The following is a 16,141-nucleotide window of genomic DNA, read 5'->3' on the forward strand; positions in this document are numbered from 1 at the left end:
ACTATATAAGAAGAAAGCAGTAAAATTATTGAGGGAAAACATACCTTTCAGCCACTTTGGACATTTTCAAACAGTGTCTATCAATCTGTGCATTCAAAAATGTTATCTGGGGGAAAGAGAGAACAGAGAGGTTGAAGACCAAAAGAGAATTCTTTTCCCCCCAGTTCATTCCACTAGCCCAGATCCTCCCATTTCCACCAAGAGCTGAATACCTCCTCTGGCAAGACTTCTCCTGCCCTCTGGCTTTGCACGCCTCCAACCAACATCCTAGGATACTTTAGGATTCTCACTCTACAATTTAGCCGAGGGCATGTACTTGCCTGCACTGTTATAATTTAAGTCTGGATTCCCAAAAGCTATTCCTAAAACTTAAAGGCAACATATATTATACAAAGCTTAGGAACAGTACAGAGTTAAGATGTGCACCGTAAAAAATCTATTTTGCCTGAATTCCAGTGGCCATCCCTCTGCCCACCTTTCACACACGTATTGCCCTGTGTGCTTGGCATGTTTGAATCGATCATCAAAGAGCTCCATTGCAGATGTCTGTTTCTTCTTTCTGACCTAATAATAAATGTGCCAAGGGAAGATACCCAAAAGTTTACTCTTTAAACCCATCCCCCTTCAGAGGCTGGTAAAGCATGATACAAAGAGTAAGCCTCAAAGTTGCCACAGTATTAGTAAATATCAGAAGGGAGTGATGTAATTAAGCGTTCTCTGTTGATCTGGGCTTCTTAGAATGTTAAGAAGATGATATTAAATCAAATCGTGCTCAAATGGCATTGGGATAGGGCTGACTTTATTCTTTTATTTTTAAATACATTTAATGCTGAGGATTTAACTTGAGGGTGCTTTACTACTGAGCTACATCCCAGCCTTTTTTATTTTGTATTTTGAGACAGGGATCTCACTAAGTTGCTCAAGGCCTTGCTAAAGTTGCTGAGGCTGGCCTTGAACTTGCAATCCTCCTGCCTCAGCCTCCTAAGTTGCTGGGTTTACAGGTGTGCACCACCACACCCGGCTATTCTTAAGCTTTCCTTCTGAACCACAGCAATAGCATTGGTGTTGCTGAGCTGGTGGGGGTCTCTGGAAGTGCAATGCACTTTTAAGGGTCCTGGGACATGATCCTCTTCCTCCTCCAACTCCGCAGCAGTGGGTGGGAACCCGGACCACAGGGGTCAGCCCCAGCATGGTGACTACTCATTTTGTACTGCTTTAAGAACTGTTGGTGGAGACTCTTCCAGCTTCTCATGGGTTGTTCTCACTGCACTCAAAGGTTCCAGTCTCCCACTGGTGGATTCCACAGTGGTTTCCAAGCTCTCTCAGTCTTCAGAGGTGAAGGTGAAAGGGGATTTTAAATCAACCCTGTCCTGTCCTGGGAGGGCAGCTGTGGCGAATCACTCACCTGTTTCCGGATGTCCTCTTTTGTAGTTTTCCTAATTGGCTGACTGGGTATGTGCACAGGACTCTGAGACTGCGACTCTTCGGTCACACCGTACACGGACTAGAAGAAGCAAGAATAAGATCATGTACCTTCAGGGTTGAGGGGTGGCGAAGGGTCAGTTAGTTTAACCTCTCATCAGATTCTCCCAGGTCCCTCTATGACATCCACACAAAAGTGACAGGCCTCTGCTTGAATTTCTCAAATGATGGGAACTCTGCCTCTGGGGGCATCTCATCTCATTTTTGAGTGACAACTGCTAGGAAATCCTTCCTTTTGTCAAGTTGAAATGGTCCCCTGGCATGTCACTGTTTTTCCAGATACGGCCCATGAGCCAGCCGACTGTGAAGAATCACCTGGAGGCACTTGGTAAAGACCCACCTCACGGAGCTCCCCCCACACCTGCTGTGGGTAGGTTGAGGATCTGCACTTTTATCAAATGTCCCAGGTGATTCTGGGGCTAAAGAAAGTTCAAGAACAACTGCTAAAGGTTATATGCAAAAAAAATCCTTTCTAAATTTTCTGCATGGCAGCAGATGACAGGCCCATCTGGTACCAAATTGAGATGTGGCATTTCAGGTTTTCTTTTTTAAGGGAAATGGATTTCTGGCCTCAGTTTCTTTGCTTGTCTAAAAGCTATGGCTCTTTTTAAAAGTGGTTCCTAGTGTTGGGAAGAGACTAAAGGCCACCTTTTGTGTTAGGAAAGTAACAAAGCCCCGAAGGACACACAGGGTGTGGCCGACATCTATAAAATCAGGAAGGGTTCCGATAAGGTGATAAGGTCCATGGGTCCATAAAATTCTAGATATTAGAGTTAGAATTAGGGACTTTAAAGATTAAATGAGAACAGTTAAGTCAAGGACTAATAATTTAAAGTATAATTCAGTAGGCACTGTTATCTCAGTGACAAACAAAATACATAGCCGATTGAAAAGTTGTGTGATTGAAAAGTAGATTGAAAAATTCCACACCTGACCTCATGTGACAGGTTACAGTTAAAACACAGGCCCACTAAAAAAAAAATTGTATAAAACTACCTTCAAGGCTATGTGTACATGAAACATAAATAAATTTTGTGTTCAGATTTGGGTCCCATTCCCAAGATTTCTCATTATGTATATGCAAATATTCCAAACTCTGAGAAACATAATCCAAAACCAGAAACATTTCTGGTCCCGAGCATTTTGGATAGGAGATACTCAATCTCGTGTGTGTGTGTGTGTGTGTGTGTGTGTGTGTGTGTGTGTGTGTGACTTCAGGATGCCCTGGGGAAACCTCAGTCTGGCTTAGCTGGCCTCCTGGGGCTCCTGACCAGCCTGTTTGTTCCCTAAGATGGCCCTCCTGGCCTGGTGGCTTATTGACTGGTTTCATTTCCACTCAACTGTGGGCTCTGTGAGAACCTGAAGCCCAGCAGCAAACATGGTACCCAGCACCCACCAGCCACTCAATAGATACTTCTAGAATTGACTAATAGAATGGTTTCAAAAGTTATAATAGGACAGATTTCCAAATAGAAAATCATTACGTGGAGAATAACAGAAACGGAAGGGCTATTGGCACCAAGAAGTTTGAACTCAGCTCAAGGAGCGAACCTTTTTAACCTTTTGTGGATTCTTCAAACGCCGACATTTTCTGATGTCCATTTCTGTGGTGTTCACACAGCCTGGCTGAGGGAAGAAGATGGTATAAATTATTTAGCCCAAGTAACACCATCAGAACAGACCTCTAGCTTCCCTGTTACGGATATTCATGAAGGTTTTCATTGGGCTATCATGTAGGCTCTTATGTTCCTGTGAGAACACCTCATTCTGACCTTCTGGTAAGGATGATATGGGGCGGGTATAGTGGAAGGTTTCTAAGAGCAAACTTATTATTCAAGTGGCAAGATGGCCAGATGCTAAAATTTATTTGTAACCTGAATCAGTATTTTCAGCGATTTAACAGATATGGATAGGATGCCAAAGATATCGAGCTGCCCCACGTGCATGAGCCCAGACCAGGTGGAATAAGGGGACGTTCTGCCTTCTTACTTCAGGCCTCATACGGGTAAACCAGTCTGTTTAGAATTTATGGGGCACCAAGTTTTTTTTTTTTTTGCATTTCTGTTTTTTTGGTTGGTGTTTTTTTCTGTTTACAATGGTTCCCAAGCAGAGTGCTAGAGTGCTGTCAGGTGATCCTAAGTGCAAAATGGCTTGGATGTGCCCTAAGGAAAAAAAATACGAGTTAGATGAGCTTCACTCTGGAATGGGTTATGGCTGTGAGTTCCATGTTACTGAACCAACGGTTCATGTGTTGGTTCATGTTAAGCAGGGAGATTTTTACACAGGAACAAACATTCAGCAAATTTACATATTGAACAGTTGACAAAAAATGGGACCAGAGGCTCACAGGAACCCAGAGCTGTTCTTCTCTAGAGTGGATGCTTCAGTATTCACTAATTCAGTGTTCACAGATTCCTTATAAAAGGAACAGGACACGACCACAGGACCACTACCGTCAGCGGCAAGAGCTAGCTATACTCGAAAGACAAGAGTTTAGAGTTGAAAGACAATGGAAGCGGAAATTGTTAATTTAGGGGAATGTCAACTTCTGGGGCTCAAAGTTTTCCCGGTAGAATCCTTATCACTCCTCCATTTCCATTTCCATATTTTCATGAATGGATATTTTTTTAAAGGGTGGCCAACTGACATATTCTGGAATATCTGCTGAGATTTCATAAATGAACGGCCAAACTGTTTTACAAAGCATAGCACTTTTTAAAAGAAAGAGACACCTGATCACTAGAGACAGCCTTTTATTTGTAGAGAAGAAAACAGGAAAAATGAAAACACACACACACACACACACACACACACACACACACACACACACACGGAGAACTAAAGTACGGCTTTCTCACCACTGGTCTGTGGACATCCCAAAAGGCACGTTCCTGACTATCCAAAATTTTCCGTTCCGTCTTGTCCTTTTTCCGATCTATCCTGAAAGAGAGGTAGTAAGAGATTTTTGTCCCCACCCCGACCCTTGCCCCAGTTCTCTGCTCTCATTTCTAGAAGCGAAGCTGCACACAAGGATGTGGTCCCTGCCCTCTGCAGGTGTACGGTTCCCTCCAGGAAACCAGGGCAGGCTTATAGATTGCCATATAGGTGCAAGAACAGGATGGACCCATGGGAAGAACAAGAATGAAGTTGTCCCCTAAAGTGTCAAGATCTGGGTTATTGAGAACTGAATTACCCATTGACACACCCCTTCCCTTTGAAGTGAATTCTGACCTCACACGTTTATAAGAAGGAATAGAACTACAGGTTTGGCAGTGTTCCATCTCAAATCTGAAAGTTTACTTTAGATTCAGAGCCAGCAGAAATGTCTTGAAAATGCTGCAATTACGTATTTTAAAAGTCACTGAAGCCAACTGGTTTTCTAAAGGCAGAATAATGGCCCTAGCCTGTGACAAGATTTAGAAGGTAAACATAACCAGTCTCAGGTGGGGGAGACAGAAATTGCAAGAGAGAAATTACAGGTGACAAAGACAAGATTATTTATGTTCCAATCAGCAGCCTAGATAAAAGACTTTTTTTTTTTTTTTTTTTTAAGCACGTGTTACTTCATATTATCTAAGTAAAAAGCAACTCGGATTAATTGCCGTGTAACTTCTGGTTCCCGGCTCTCTTGGGAGCACTTTAGTTTACTGGACTGAAATAAACCCGTAATCACCCCATGATTTTTGTGATAATTACTGTGTACTTAAATGGCCCACAATTATAATGCAATCACAGAGTTAATCAAAAAAGTTAATGGAGAAACGCCATGTATGTACAAAGGGCCGATGTCGATGTCCCCTCCCTTTATAACATGTGATGCCAATTGATTCTGCAAGAGCAAATTTGTGCTCCTCCCTGCTTCCCAGTGGCTTCTGAGTAACCAGGTTCATTTACCCTGCAGCCCATACAAATCCCTCTTGCTTCCCACCCGTTCTCCCACCTTTGATATCCCCAGACAGTGCTTATTGCAGCTCAACCCCAGGGCCTGTGCCCACCTCCTTCTGGAACTGCTGGGAGAATTAGGGTGATCACCAGGTGGCTGGAATCCTGGGCAGGGGACAGGCAGAGACTGCAGAGGGAGGGTGACAGCGATGACCGCATATAGAGTACTGGACCAGCTGACTTTAGGTCATTTCACAACTGTGTCCACAGCTGCGATCCATCCTCACCACGTAGCCGAGACCCAGCTCTAGGGGATGCGTGATGCCACCCGTAGAGCGTGAAAGCCCACGGGGCCTGCTCATATGCAAGTGGCACCCAGAAAAAGGGGACTTGTATTCTCCCCACTCCACATCCCTGTCCCAGCCCATCAGAGTCCCGCTCTTCCTACGGACACTGTTGTGGAAAGCAGATCCCATGGGAAAGGACAGGGGAGACCCTCCCACAGCAATGCCACGTCCCAGAATCACATGGATCTGGTTGATGGCTTTGTTTGTGGCCTCGGGGACATTTATTCCTCCTTCTTTATATTTCCTTTGAGAGGAAGGAATTTCTACTATATATATTCAGGGAGGGGAAAATATGAAAAAAATCCTTTCAACTTTTCTTCTCCTATTATTTTTTTCTTTTTATGGAGGAAGAATGAGTTTACTTATTGGTGAATTTGAAAGAATAAATTGAGAATGCTCAGGCTGATCCCTCTCTGCCCCCCGTCTGGGTCAGTCTGTGCGCAGGATATCCCTTCTCTGCATGCAGTAAACTTAGATGGGTCAGCTCAGCTCAGGTCTAGGAAGGAGCCCTACAGATACCTGTTTTTGCCCCAGAAGATTTAATTTGGACCTGAGGCCACAGATCCAAAGCCACACTTTATCATCTTTCAATTAATGGACTCCAAATGTTTGACTTCTGCGTCTTATTTGACAATTGATTTTAAACTCCTACCCTTTAGAGAATAGAGAGTGGCTACTTGTCTTCTCTAAAATTTCAACATGTTTTCCTCTGAGAACCAAATCTCCAACCCTACTGATTAGAAATCTTGGACAAATAGCTCTACATCTGGGAAGGTCCCCTTGCCTACGGAGGCACGGGCTTTTGAAACTATTACAGAGCTGCGTTGGTTCCCAGGATGAGATTCATCCATCCTGAGCTCACTTTGTACTCACTCTCTACTGTTCTGCCCTCCTGAGAGATCAAAGAGATGAATGACAGCTGGAAGCCTCCCTTCAGCAATCCCACCCTCACACCGTCTGTCTCCTGCTTCAGAGAGTCTTTTTCTCTCCCAGAGGGTCTCTGTTAGGTTCACCTACTTCACTTGCGCCTCTGCTTGCATAAAGATGAATTCCCACTTCCTTGCAAACGCCCTCTGGAGTCTTGCTAGGTTTTCCTAGGGAGAAGCGAAATCGACGAAAAGGCATTAATCTTCGTAAGTGAACTCATCGACACCCAGGCTTATTACAAGGCGGCCATCCATTTTGGTTACCCCCGACAAACAGCGGGGCCCTGCATTAAGTCCGTCGGACATGAACACAGTTTGACTTTGCACCACGCTCTGCGTGTACAGAGCTGCACTATTAATATTCATTTGTACATCCATTAAGTTTGAAGTCTCTGTGGTTCGCCGGATACCTGTCCTCTGGTGTGTTTTTAGAAGAACACAACTCACCTAGCCCTGGTTATAAAGGCTGCAGAACGTAATGGTGTGTGGCTGCTGGGAAAGGACAGGGGCTTTGCAACCTGTTGGGTCTCTCCAAGAGCCAAATCAAAGATGTACCTCTCAGGGACAAGCCTGGGAGGTTCACGGGAGAGGAGAACCCAGAGGACTTGGCACGAGCGATTTTTAAAGTGAGGATTCCAAAGTGGACCAAAGGGGGTGTCTCTCTTTGTGATTTTCATAAAAGGATAAGCCCCCAAAACAGGAGAAAGGAAATCATCAAGGGTTGCTTTTAAAAATAATAATAATAAAGTATTTTCTCTAAGTCTGCAGACTTAGCTAGTGGAACACTAGGATTTGGTGAGGAGGGGAGTTTGACAGGCCCCCTTAATGATCCTCCTAATTCTGATTAATGCAAGGCCAGAGCCCACATGATGCTATGTATTTTCATAGAGCTCATGCCAACACTAATTGATTACCCTCATTAGTGGATTATTAATATAAAGGGAGCTTCAACTGAAGAGCATCACACATGAACTCACAGCTATTACCAAAGCTTGGTGTGCAAGTACATCTAAAACTCTGTCCTTTTGACTTTCCACTGTTTCTAGGAAGCCAAGCTGGTGATGACTAAGTGTCCATCAGTTAAGGAGAGTTACATGAATGATGATAAAGTCACACCATGGAATACTAGGCAGCCATTAAAAATGATACTGTAGATTAGTATTACTGGTATGGAAAAATCTCCCCAGAAAGTATCGTATAGGACTGGGAGAGAAGTACCAGATATAGTAATGTTTTTGGCATAATTCTATATTTTTTTTGTAAAGAAAAAAATGTATGCATAGAAAAACTGTGGTGGTGGGAAATCATAGGTAACATAGGTTGTTCTCTCTCCTTTTTTACTGTTTGAATTTTTATTTTCTACAAAGGGAATATAACCAGAAAATTTTAATACAATGACTGCATTTTGAAAACAAAATGTTTTGTTTGTTCCTAATAATTTTTGTGCAGAACCTACCTCCACTTGAAAAAATCATGCGGTATTCTTTACAAATACCAGAGCAGAATACTACAGTGCAAGAGAAGAGAAAACCAAGTAAAACACACCCAGAGACGGTGCAGTTATACTTCTAACTGTGGGGTACATGGGAAGAGAAACAGGAGGGAGGGGCTACTTCCTTGGCAGTCTGGATCTTTCCTACAGGTTGTGTCAGGGAAGCGATGGCGTCGGGTTCAAGTTTCTTGCCCTGGTTACAGAAAGAGTAAAACAGCCTTGGGAAGAAGGGTCATGGGGCTTCTAGCAGCATCAGGGAAGACAGCGGCAGAAATGAGCATCCAGGCTGCAGAACATAATGGTGTGTGGCTCTTGGGAAAGGAATGACACGGGTACCAGGCCAGATTTGCTCGGGGAGGTCCCACTGAATGTCCCCTCATAGGATCTGACAGGCAGACTCCGCCAGGTCCCAAGCCTTGGATGACCTCCTGTGCTCTCTCCTCCCATTCACAGGTCCAGAGGCCAGAGAGATCAGAGAGGGCTGGGAGCCCTGGGCAGGTCCCACTGGCACCCACGTATTTGCTTTGGGGAGCGAGGGTGTGGTGGCTTGGAAAGCTGGGGCATAGGTCCCCAAGAGAGGCAAGGCCTGGCGGGGGACCTCATCATCCTTGGGAAGACTGAGACAGTGCAACTGGAAGGTGAGAGGGGTCTGAAGATGTTGTTAATGCCAGACCTTCCAAGGAAGGATTGTCCCCTGCCCTTAATGTCGCCTCTCCTCCCACGGTGGCTGGCCCCTCCGTCTTCTCGTGGCTCAGCAACACCTCTGCTGGAGATGATGGAGGGACTGGGAAGTGGAAGGTTCACAGATTAGCCAGTTTTCCCGATTCTCTGCACTGCATAAGAGTTCAGTTTGGGGGCAAGACTCTGCCACCCAAAGTTCAAAGATTGGTCTGAAGCTCCCTCTGAGTCCTCAGGCTCGCTGTGCTTTGTTAAGTGAGAATGTCTAGGAGCCTGGGGTGGACCTCTGGTTCCTGCAAGGAATCCCATCTGATGAAGGAAGACGGGGAGGAAGGTGAGAAGGTGGAAAAGGAGACAGCTCTGTACTATATCTTCCCTTATTTTCTGGATTGAATTTTGTCCTTAGATTCTGCAGGAGCGTGAGTTTAAAGATACAATTTTAAATTTCACTGTAGAAGATCATGACACAGTAAGTTTGACTTTTTAACTTTTGCAACAGTTAACAGTTCTGTAGCTTTTTGAAAAATGATTCTTAGTTGTTGATGGACCTTTTATTTTATTTATTCTTATGTGGTGCTGAGAATGGCACCTAATGCCTCAGGCATGCTAGACAAGCACTCTACCACTGAGCCACAACCCCAGCCCGCGGTCCTGTGACTTCTGACCCATGTGCAGGTTCATGTAACCACCATCACAATCAAGATACAGAATAGTTCCTCACCTTCTCTGGATCTCTCCGGTTATCACTTAATGGTCACATCGTCGTACCCCACCCATAATCAAAGCCACTGATTTGTTATTTCTCATGATAGTTCTGTCTTTATAAGAATGCAGTATGGGGCTGGGTTTGTGGCTCAGTGGTAGAACGCTTGCCTAGCATGTGGGAGGCCCTGGGTTGATTCTCAGCACCACATACAAATACATAAAAAGAAAGGTTCATTGACACCTAAAATTTTTTTAAAAATGCAAAATAAATGGAATTACTGACTTGAGACTGATCCCTTTCATTCAACATAATGGGTTGGATACTCAGCCAAGTGATTGTGCATACCAATAGTTCCTTCCTTTTCCCTGCAGGATAGCATTTCCTTGCATGGACATGTCATCCTACTTTATCCATGCACCTGTTAGCGCACATTGGGTTGTTTTTAGTTTTTAGTTACCACATATAACTGGTGTGGATCTTAGTGTATAGGGTTTGTGTGAAACATAAGTTCTGATTTATCTCGGGTATGTGTGTAGCAGTGAGATTACTTGGCTATATGGTTAGTGTATGTTTATAAGAAACTGCCAAACAATTTTTCAGAGTGGCTGTACCATTTTGCCACCTCACCAGCAATACAGGATGGTTCCAGCTGTTCTGCATGCTCTCCACCACTTAGTAGTCTCAGTATTTTTTTTTAGAATATTCTTTTTAGTTGTAGATGGACACGATACCTTTATTTAATTAATTTATTTTTATGTGGTGCTGAAGATTGAACCCAGTGCTTCACACATGCGAAGTGAGTGCTCTACCACTGAGCCCCAGCCCCAGCCTGTCAGTATTTTTTATTCTAGTCATTCTAACAGGTGGGCGGTGGAGTCTCACCAGGGAGTCCATCTGCTTCACAAATGGCTAATGGCATCGGGTATTTTTCTATGTGCCTCCTCGCCATCTTTTTGTCCTCTTTGGTGAAATATCTGTTCAAGTCCCTTTGCCTATTTTTATGTGGAGTTGTTTATTATTCTTTTATTGCTGAGTTTTGAGAGTTATTTATATAAAAATGCAGTTTTATTGTGATGGTGAGAGAAGCTGAGAACATAGGAGGGGAAATAGAAGAGACTCCCCTCCCGGTGTCAGGAAGGGGTAAGAAGGGAAAATACTAGCGTGGAGCTTAGAGACCCTCCCACCCTAGCCTGCGAAACGGCCACACTTACGGCTTCATAATCAGCCAGTTCCAGCCTCGCTTTATTCTGCATGGTCCTCTTGCAGAGATAGATGGCTGAGGGAGGAAAAGAAAGGGCAACAGACATCAGGCCAGCAGAGCAGTGGAATCATAAACCCATGTGTCCCTCCATCCCTCCATCCCTCCATCTCTTCATCCATCCATTTATCTATCCCTCCATCCATCCATGAAATCATGCATCCATCCCTTCATCTATCCATTCCTCCATCCATCTATCTATCCATCTATCCATCCATCCATGCATCCATCCATCCCTCCATACCTCCATCTCTTTATCCACCCATCCATCCATTCATTCCTCCATCCACCCACCCATCCACTCATCCCTCCCTCTCTCTCTCCCTCCATCTCTTCATCCATCCCCCATCCCTCCATTCCCCCATCTCTTCATACATCCCTCCATCCTTCCATCCCTCCTTCTCTTCATCCATCCATCCATTCCTCCATCCTTCCATCTCTTTATCTATCCATTCATCTATCCCTTCATCCATTTCTCCATCCCTCCATCTACCCATCTATCCATCCTTCCCTTCATTCCTCTATCCCTCTATCTCTTCATCCATCGATTCATCCATCCATTCCTCCATTCCTTCATTTCTTCATCTACCCACCCATCCATTCCTCCATTCCTCCATCCACCTACCCATCCATTCATCCCTCCATCTCTCTCCATCCATTCATCCCTCAATCCCCCCATTCATCCACCATCCATCCATCCACCCATCCACCCATCATCCATCCATCTACCCATCCACCCATCATCCATCCATCCACCCATCCACCCATCATCCATCCATCCATCCATCCATCCATCCATCCACCCATCCTCCTGTGCATCCAGCCCCCTGTCCCTCACTGTGCCCACTATGTCCTGTGAAGAATGTATATTCCAAGGAGAAGTCATGCCATGTAACTCCAGGAGACTCTCTGTAGGCCAGGATCCCCTGAGGACCCCACCTGCCAATCCTGGCCACTCCTCTCCTTCCTTTTCACGCTGCTGCACCCAGACACCCTCCACTCAGAGAATTCTTTTTTTTTTTTTTACAAGTATGACCTCGTTGCCCTGGGTCTGAAACCTGCACTGAATCTTCAGTGGCCTCAGAAGAAAGGCTTACAAGGCCACCACATTTCCAGCTACTTCCATTTTCCCTCCTCTTCATGTGTCCCCTACATGATGGCCTTTCTCTCTTCTCTCCTGTTTCCCTCTTGCCCTCTGTCTGGTGACCTCCCACTAGTCTCTGATGACCCTGCTCAGTGTTCCGTCTGTGCATCCCCGATACATAACCTAATTAAGTCCATTGCCCTGAATTCCTGTGTTCACTGACCGTCCCCTGCTCTATGCTGAAGGTTCTTTAGGGACAGGACTATGTCCAATTCAGCTCTAACCCTGTCCCTAGCGCCTGAGCCTGTCTTGCCAGGTGGGAGGAGAGAGCCGTGGAAAGGGAGGACGAGGTGGGGCTCTCGGCTCAGCTCTAGGAAGGGTTCTGGGCTCCCAGCCTCAGGGCCTTCCTCCCCCAGAGGTGGCCTCCGTCACCTCCTCTCCCTAGCTCTGCTTCTTGGGGTCTTCCTCCTGCTCCAGTGCCAAGTGGGAGGATCCAGGGAAATGGCAGGTGAACAGCATGAGGAACAGGACGACCAGGAGAGAAGGTCACAGAAGAGCCGTGACTGTCCAGCTGTTGGAACTTAACTACTGCGAGAGACCTCTGGCCAGCTCCCTGCTCCCTTTGCTCTGGAGCGTTTGCTACAGCAGCCCATGGTGCCCTAGAACCCCGCAGCCAGCAGCCTGCTCTCCGGGATGCCCACCCTCCTGCTTCCTATTGTCTAACCGTGTGCTGACTTGGGTCCAGTTGTCCCCAAATCTGCTTAGGTCAGGCTTCCTCGTTGCTGTGACAACGTAAGTTCACCAAATACGATAGATACACACAGTCTCAGAAGTTGGTTCTACTTAATGATTTTTTTTTTTGACTTTACTATGACGTGAGAGTCAGATGCATCTGATAGAAACCAGACGTTCAATCTCAAACGTGGATCTCTTCCCAGGCTAGTGAGGTGAAATGCAGTTTGCCACTCTGGGGACGCCAGGTGGTGGCAGGGAGCCGCAGCTCCCAGTCAGCTCTGGGCTCCAGGGTCTGGGTGTGCTCTCCTGCTGAGCTGTGATGTTGGGTAGGTGACAGGTACGGAAACACTGTCAACTTCTGATGTTTTCAGCTTAGGTTGGCTTTCTCAGGACACAGCCCCTCCCTAAGTTGAAGGGCATCTCTACCAATGAACTTGACGTGAAAAGGGAGAGTTGTTGTTGAATGGTGACAACGACTTCACAGAGGAGAACAGTTAAGGTGAAAAGGGAAAGTTGTTGTTGAATGGTGACAACGACTTCACAGAGGAGAACAGTTAAGGCCACGGCTGGTGAATGTGGCATAGGTGGGGTGGCTGGGAAAATATAGGAAAAAAATATAATAAAAATCTAAGGAAAAAATAATAGAAATCTAGGCAAGGCTGGTATTCAGGAAGCTTCAAAAGTGTCTTGCAATGCTCAATACATTTTTAACAAGACCCCAATTGGATGATTTGAGTGCGGCTTATTTAAGAAAGGAGCTCTAATTCTGGGGTGAAAGAGAAGTCGTTGGTCCTACCTCAAAGACTGTCACATCATACTCCTTCATGCATCTCACATTCATATGAAGTGCTGAAGGCCTCATTTTGAAAACGATTGGCTATCTGCCAACTTTTCCAGAGAACCTGGCAGGTCCAGCTCTGCCTAGAGTCTGGTGAAGGGGCATCTGCTCTTCACAGAGCACCTCCTGCAGCCTCTTGCACCCACAGGCATTCTGGGAACTCGGGAGCCACCTCAAGCAAGAAGCTTGGCACGTCACCTGCCCTGCAGCCCTGGTCTCAGTCCCTGGGAACAGCCTAGGTCAGTGGAGGTAGCAATTGCTTTCACAAAGCTGCCCCAATTTTGGATGGTGCTTTCTAGTGGCCACATGTCCATCTCAGGAAAGGTGCTATGGTTTAGATGTGAGGTGTTCCCAGAAAGCTCATGGGGGGGACACTGCAGGAGAGTTTAGAGGTGAATGGTCGGGTTATGAGAGCCGTAGCCTAACCAGAGCACACATCCACTTGAATGGACTAACTGGGTGGTAACTGCAGGCAGAGAACGTGGGTCACTGGGGGTGGGCCTTTGGGGTAGGTGGCACGCTCTCTCTGCTCCCCGCCGTGGCTATGTCCGGAGCTGCTTTCCTCCTCCACGCTGTGACATCCTGCCTCATCTCAGGCCAAGAGCCACGGAGCTGGCTGTCTATGGACTGAGCCCTCCCAAACTGTGAGCTCCAAAGAAACTCTTCCTCCTCTATGTTGTTCTTGGGCGTTTTAGTCACAGCAGTGAAAAAGCTGACTCAATCCAAGGCAAACCCAGATTTGGACAAGGCGCTGTGTGCAGGCAGAGTCATCCCGAGACATTGCCAAGCCATCTGGGTCAAAACGGGCCAGTCAGGTTGTGAATCGAAGCATCGCACAGGAACACAAAGCTGGTGCCACTCTGGTGACAGTGAGTCCCGGTCACATGTTTCCAGCCCCCTTCCGGGTGGCTCCTGTCACACGTTAGGGCATCTGTTGGGGAGGGAGGGGCCTTGGGGCAGCTGTCCCCTGGGGCTTGGCTGCACCACCAGGGTCCTTCACCTGCAGGCTTTGTCTCCCTGCCCCCACACCCGGAGTCCCACTGGGATGACCCACTTCCACCTCAGGCTCGCGACAGGTCACCGAGACAGAAAGGCAGTGTGTTTAGAAAGGGAACAGATTCAAGTGCTAGACGTAAATTAAAATACGAAAAATACCAAACTCACTTCAGTGTTCTGAAACAACAGATCCCTTTGCAAACTTTCTGCCTTGATTAGTGACATCGCTACTGACCTCAGTCTCCTCAACTAGAGAGCTGGAAATCACTTCATTCTCTATTTTTCCTCATACTCCAGTTACTTTTGGAGCCACACAATTCAAGCATTGGAAATAACTTTGGCAGCCACCAGCTGCAGACCCCTCACTTACAGATGGGGAAAACCAACGGGCAGGGAAGCGAAGAGATTCACCCAAAGGCTAGTGAGTGAGTGACAGAGTGGAACGAGAATCGAGGTCAAGTTCCGACTTTCCACGATGACATTCTCTGACCCATTTACTCCTTAGTGTATTCATCCATTCGCTCAGGAAAACAGTGCTGAGGCTGGGCACAGGGGCACTCACGCCTGTAATCCAGAGACTCGGGAGGCGGAGGCAAGAGGATCGCAAGCTTGAGGTCAGCCTCAGAAACTTAGCCAAGCCCTAAGCAATTTAGCAGGACCCTGTCTCAAAATAAAAAATAAAAAGGACTGGGGATGGGGCTCAGTGGTGGAGCGCCCTGGATTCAATCCCCATCATCAAAGAAAAAAAAAAAAAGAAAGAAAGAAAGAAAAGAAAACTGCTCTGTCTCCTTGTGCCAGGCACAGTCTCAGAGCTGTGAGGCCACCGTGACTGAGTGCAGTGACAGTCTTGCCCAGTCCGAGGGACTTTCATGATGATGCCAAGAGGGGTGTTCAGTTAATATCCCCATTTTACGATCAGGGGGTATCTCAAGACTTCCTTGTTGCTGGGGACCTACGATGGCTCCCCAAGCTTTGGGGTCCATTCTAATGATGTCTACTATCGAGGCCTTCCTATCACCTGCCCCTCCCGGACTCCGTCTTCTCCATCCCGCCTCATCACCTGGCAGCTTTGGAAGGCTCAGGCCAGATCCTCCCCTCTCCCTTCTTCCCCTCTGTGCTGTCTCTCCCAGCCTGGCCCGCTGGGCAGGCAACACTGTGACTTGGTCAAATCTGTTCCACAGAAATGGACACAATGTGACCATTGTGCCCAATGTGACCACAGGGCAGCACTGACTTCTCCCAGGACCCTAACAAAGCAACGTTGGGAGACAGCCAATATTTTCCCTCTGATTTGGATGTGAGGTTTCTGAGGCACAGAGAGGTCAGGCCACTTCCCAGGCTCACACAGCCAACGGAGCTGGTGGATCCTGCAGCCTGTGGTACTGAATTCTAACTTGGTAAGTACTCATTGATTTTCTGGCTAAATGGATTTGGAAGCATTGGTGAGTCCTTTTGCCTCCACACCTCAACTTTACCTGATTTGCTATCTATGGATGCACATGAACTCAAAATGATTTAGCTTTGATGAAAGCCTGAGATAAACGGTCCTTCCTATCTCTGTTCATCTCCACTTGATCAGGAAATGGGGAAAAGAGGTACAGAAAGGGAAAGAGTGTCCTTCATCACACAGTGAAGATGGCGTGGATGTGGCCCAGGAGGCTGGTCTTGGCCTCCCCCTACCATCTCAACCGCCTCCCACCCTCCACTGGTGGTGGGC

At 46.5% G+C, this 16,141-nt stretch overlaps 1 protein-coding gene across 4 annotated transcripts in view; it reads right to left on the reverse strand.

Moving 5' to 3' along the window:
- Rgs6 (regulator of G protein signaling 6) overlaps nt 1–16,141 on the reverse strand; it is a 557,159-nt gene that overhangs the window by 73,430 nt on the left and 467,588 nt on the right. For 2 of the 4 annotated variants that reach the window (XM_077799512.1, XM_077799510.1), the window contains exons 6-11: nt 10,725–10,789; nt 6,729–6,805; nt 4,341–4,422; nt 3,034–3,108; nt 1,406–1,504; nt 45–106 (exon numbers count right to left, since the gene is read on the reverse strand). In XM_077799512.1, coding sequence (XP_077655638.1) covers nt 45–106; nt 1,406–1,504; nt 3,034–3,108; nt 4,341–4,422; nt 6,729–6,805; nt 10,725–10,789 — 460 coding nt within the window. The remainder of the gene's footprint in view (nt 1–44; nt 107–1,405; nt 1,505–3,033; nt 3,109–4,340; nt 4,423–6,728; nt 6,806–10,724; nt 10,790–16,141) is intronic. The other 2 variants (XM_077799511.1, XM_077799513.1) reach the window with 2 other exon arrangements.

This window comes from Urocitellus parryii, chromosome 6 (assembly GCF_045843805.1).
Source record: "Urocitellus parryii isolate mUroPar1 chromosome 6, mUroPar1.hap1, whole genome shotgun sequence".
NCBI lineage: Eukaryota > Metazoa > Chordata > Mammalia > Rodentia > Sciuridae > Urocitellus > Urocitellus parryii.